This window comes from Tamandua tetradactyla, chromosome 8 (genome assembly GCF_023851605.1).
Source record: "Tamandua tetradactyla isolate mTamTet1 chromosome 8, mTamTet1.pri, whole genome shotgun sequence".
Lineage (NCBI taxonomy): Eukaryota > Metazoa > Chordata > Mammalia > Pilosa > Myrmecophagidae > Tamandua > Tamandua tetradactyla.
In genome coordinates, this window is record NC_135334.1 from 14,249,869 (window position 1) to 14,253,847 (window position 3,979).

The 3,979-nt window shown below is 35.9% G+C and overlaps 1 protein-coding gene across 1 annotated transcript; it reads right to left on the bottom strand.

The window, feature by feature from the left end:
• Positions 1-2,607: 2,607 nt before the first annotated feature.
• LOC143644980 (olfactory receptor 8B3-like) lies at positions 2,608-3,555 on the bottom strand. Its single transcript, XM_077114663.1, has one exon. It carries the CDS (start codon positions 3,544-3,546, stop codon positions 2,608-2,610), a length of 939 nt encoding a protein of 312 aa, XP_076970778.1. The 5' UTR covers positions 3,547-3,555.
• Between the last annotated feature and the right edge of the window lie 424 nt (positions 3,556-3,979).

Here is a 3,979-nt window from a genome sequence, read left to right on the forward strand (position 1 = left end):
CACATGAGACACTTTTATAAATTTTATATTTGCAAGTGTTCCCTGTTGATTCTGTTTCTCTAGAGAACCTTAACTAATACAGTATAGAGTTACCAAGTGATCCAGCAATCCCACTATGAGGTATACACCTAGAAGAACTGAGAACAGGGTTTCAAACAGATATTTTCACATTGATGGTCCTAGCAGCATTAGTCACAATTGCCAAAAGAGGGAAGCAACCCAACTGTCCTTCAGTTGAAGAATCGATGAAGAAATGTGGGATAATATTCAGCCAAAAAATGAAAAGAAGTCCTGATACATGCCTCAATATGGATTTATTTTAAGGACATTATATTGAGTCAAATAAACTAGGTACAAAAGGACAAATATTCTATGATCTCAGTGATATGAACTATTTGTTGAAAATATATTCATAGAGTCAGAATCTAGAATACTAATTACCAGGGGATAAACTCAAGTTAGAGCATTGGGATTTGACGCTTCATTTATATTTACAGAACTTCTACTTACGCTGATGGTAAAGGTTTGGAAATGGATGGTAGAGATGGCAGCACATTATTATAAGTGTAATTAACATCAGTGAAATAAATATATATATGATTATGGTTAAAGGTAAAAATTAAGGTTACATGTATTACTAGAATAAAAATTAAAAGAAAAACCTTAGGCCTGTATAACAGAGCCAACGCTTTTGTAGATGATGGACTATAGTTAATAACATAAGTATAAAAATATTCTTTCATGAATTATAACAAGTGTATGACAGTAAGACAAGGTGTTAATAATAGGGTGGTATATAGGTGTTAATAATAAGGCGGAAAAAATACACCTAATGTAAACTATGGATGATAGCAAATAGTACTATTTTAATAATTTTTCATCAATTGTAACAAAGGTAACTACTGTTACAAATATAGGACAACTATAAAAAATGATAACATCATCAATTGTAACAAATATTCCACGCCAATGCCTGGGGTTGGTGGCGGTGTGGTCTGTGGGAATCCTGTTTTGTGCATGATTGTTCTGTAAATTCATAACTTTTCTAATAAATTTTTTTAATAAATAGAAGAAATTAGTTGTCCCTGGGTCCAACATCCCTATGATTTAAGATTTGCTTTACTTCAAATATCCAGAAACATTATACTTTACTTTCCATAAAAATCATATGACCCCCATAATTTGTCTTGAAGCTAACATAACAGGCAGGGAAAATATGGTTATAGCATTTCATTTTTCCATCATTTTATATTCTACATTCTAACTTTAGTTTTATTTACCACCCACTATTTTATATCTTTATCTTCTTCAACCTGATTCCCCCAACCTTGGACCAGAGCTTTTCCTCTTTCGTTTCTCCAAACATGACTATAATATACAGATACAGTTGTTCATCAAAATTCCAAAGATAGTGGAAGATACGACAGCTCACTAGGATACAGGATACATACTCAGGCTTAAATGAAGATACAAAACCCACATTGACCGTTCCCACCCAGAGACCTCTTGTAATTGACTGTGTGTCTCTACGGTCCTGACCCAATAACATATTGTTAGTCTCTTGTCTCTCCCAGTCACATAATCTCTGAAATACAAGCATCAGAAAATATTCAAAATTAATTTTATTTTATTTTACAGAATAAGTCAGTTTTATATATAAGCCAATCTAAATTATAGTAACCTTAAAAACCTCATTATTCTCACAAAAGGAACCTTCAGGGGTTTCATAAACTAAAATAACAAAACCCCCTGATAAAAATACATGTCTTCTCTTGGAAGAAAATAGAGTCAATTTCAAAATAGAAATGTTTCTTCAAATTCCCTATGTGTTGAAACAAATATAATAGAATAAAATAGAAGCAAAATACACTAAAAAGAGCAATAGACTTGAATTCAGGATACTAGAGATTACTCTAGGCTTTTTCATTGAGTAGCTGTGTGATATGAACTAAATCATTAACTTCTCTGGGTTTCACTTTTTTTATCCAAGCAGTAAACATAAATCATTCATCAGCCATCTGTTACGTATTTCTCTGAGTGTTAAAACAAACCTCTTTGAAAAAAGCATAATTCATTGTATTACACATTCAAAGGATATTATTTTTGATAGTCTTTACGGAAACTTTTATTTGTGCAAAACACCATCTTTTCAAGGAGACATAATTCTGCTTAGTGAAGGAAAGAAAGCAGGAGTGAAAACATTGTGTGGTTGATGTTTGCAATGGCGCATTACCACTGGCAGACCAGGGCACAATCCCCTCTACTAATAAAATGCTACACCCTAATGATATTTTATCCAATCACTGAAAAATCATTCATCTTATTCTAGGAGAAAGAAAATGTTCAAACTGATAATGAAAAAATAAATATAAGAAGTCCCTTCCTTAATGCATTCTCAAAAAGGAAAAAAAAAAGAGTGAGAACAAAAAATGTGTAAATGGTGAGGAAAAGAAAAAGACATTTTCTCATGAAAGTGGAAAGAAATTCTTGAGAGAAGGCTCAAATTTCCTGCACCACAATGTAGAATAAGAAAGCTGCCACCAAATATGTTGTAACTAAGCATATCAAACACCTTTGCCCTGAAATTATCTGCACAGGAGATCCTTTTTATAATTGAAACATCCTCCTACTCAGGGTTTTTCTCAGGGCAAATATAACATCCTTATTCCTTAAACTGTAGACTAAGGGGTTCATCATGGGAACCACATTGGTATAAAAGACAGAAGAGATTTTCCCCCCATTCATAGACCCAGTAGAAGACGGCTGGAGATACATGAATGACAATGATCCAAAAAACAGAGAAACAGCTATTATGTGGGAACTGCAGGTTCTGAAGGCTTTGAACCTACCCTCAGTGGAATTGATGTGGAGGATGCTACAGAGAATAAAACCATAAGAGATAAAGATGGTGAGACTGGGCACGATGAGGTTGATGCCTGACACAATGAAGACCACCAGCTCATTGACATAGGTGCTTGTACAGGAGAGCTGGAGCAGAGGGAGGATGTCACAGAAATAATGATTGATGGTGTTGGCATCACAGAAGGTCAGTCTCAGCATGCAGCCAGTGTGGGCCATAGCACTAGAAAATGCCATGAAGTATGAACCAAAGATAAGACTGGAGCACACTTTAGGGGACATGGCCATGTTATACAAGAGCGGATTACAGATGGCCACATAACGATCATAGGCCATTGATGTCAGCACGTAGCACTCAGAGATGGCAAGAATGCAGAAGAAGAAGAACTGAGTCATGCAACCCTGGTAGGAGATAATATTCTTCTTCAATAAGAAATTCATTAGCATTTTGGGTGTGAAAACAGATGGATAACAGAGGTCTATGAAGGACAAGTTAAAGAGGAAAAAGTACATGGGGGTGTGAAGGTGGGAATTCAGCCCAATTAGAGTTAACAAACCAAGGTTTCCCAGGATGGTGAACACATATGTTGCTAGAAAGAGGAAGAACAATGGGAGTTGGAGATCTAGGCGCTCTGTTAATCCCACCAGTATGAACTCAGTCACAAAGGAGATGTTTCCAGTAGCCATTCTTCTATGGGGGATCTGTAGGGACAGGAGGAAAACCTCACATTAGAGGGCAACCCAGATTACCTATTCTATCTCCTTTTACAGTCTATACTGTAGAAGGGGAATGGCTGGGAGTATCCTAACATGAGTCTGACTTTATCCCTGATACTAAGTGACAGAAATTTCCCATTATTATTGTATTTACACTGAAATATAGTAACAAGCACAAAGAACTTACCCCACAGAGTGATGGTCAGTGCTACCTTATGAAAACATGATGGGAAAAACTAAGGCAGAAAGGAGGAGAAAAATGAACCAGGACAGAATCATCTCTTCTCCCCTCATTTGTTCACCTAAGCCCACCACTCACCAATAAAATTAGAAGGAGAAGCACTAGGATATTCATGCGCATTAGACCCTCCTGGTATCAGAACCAGGAAAAATGTTTCAGCAC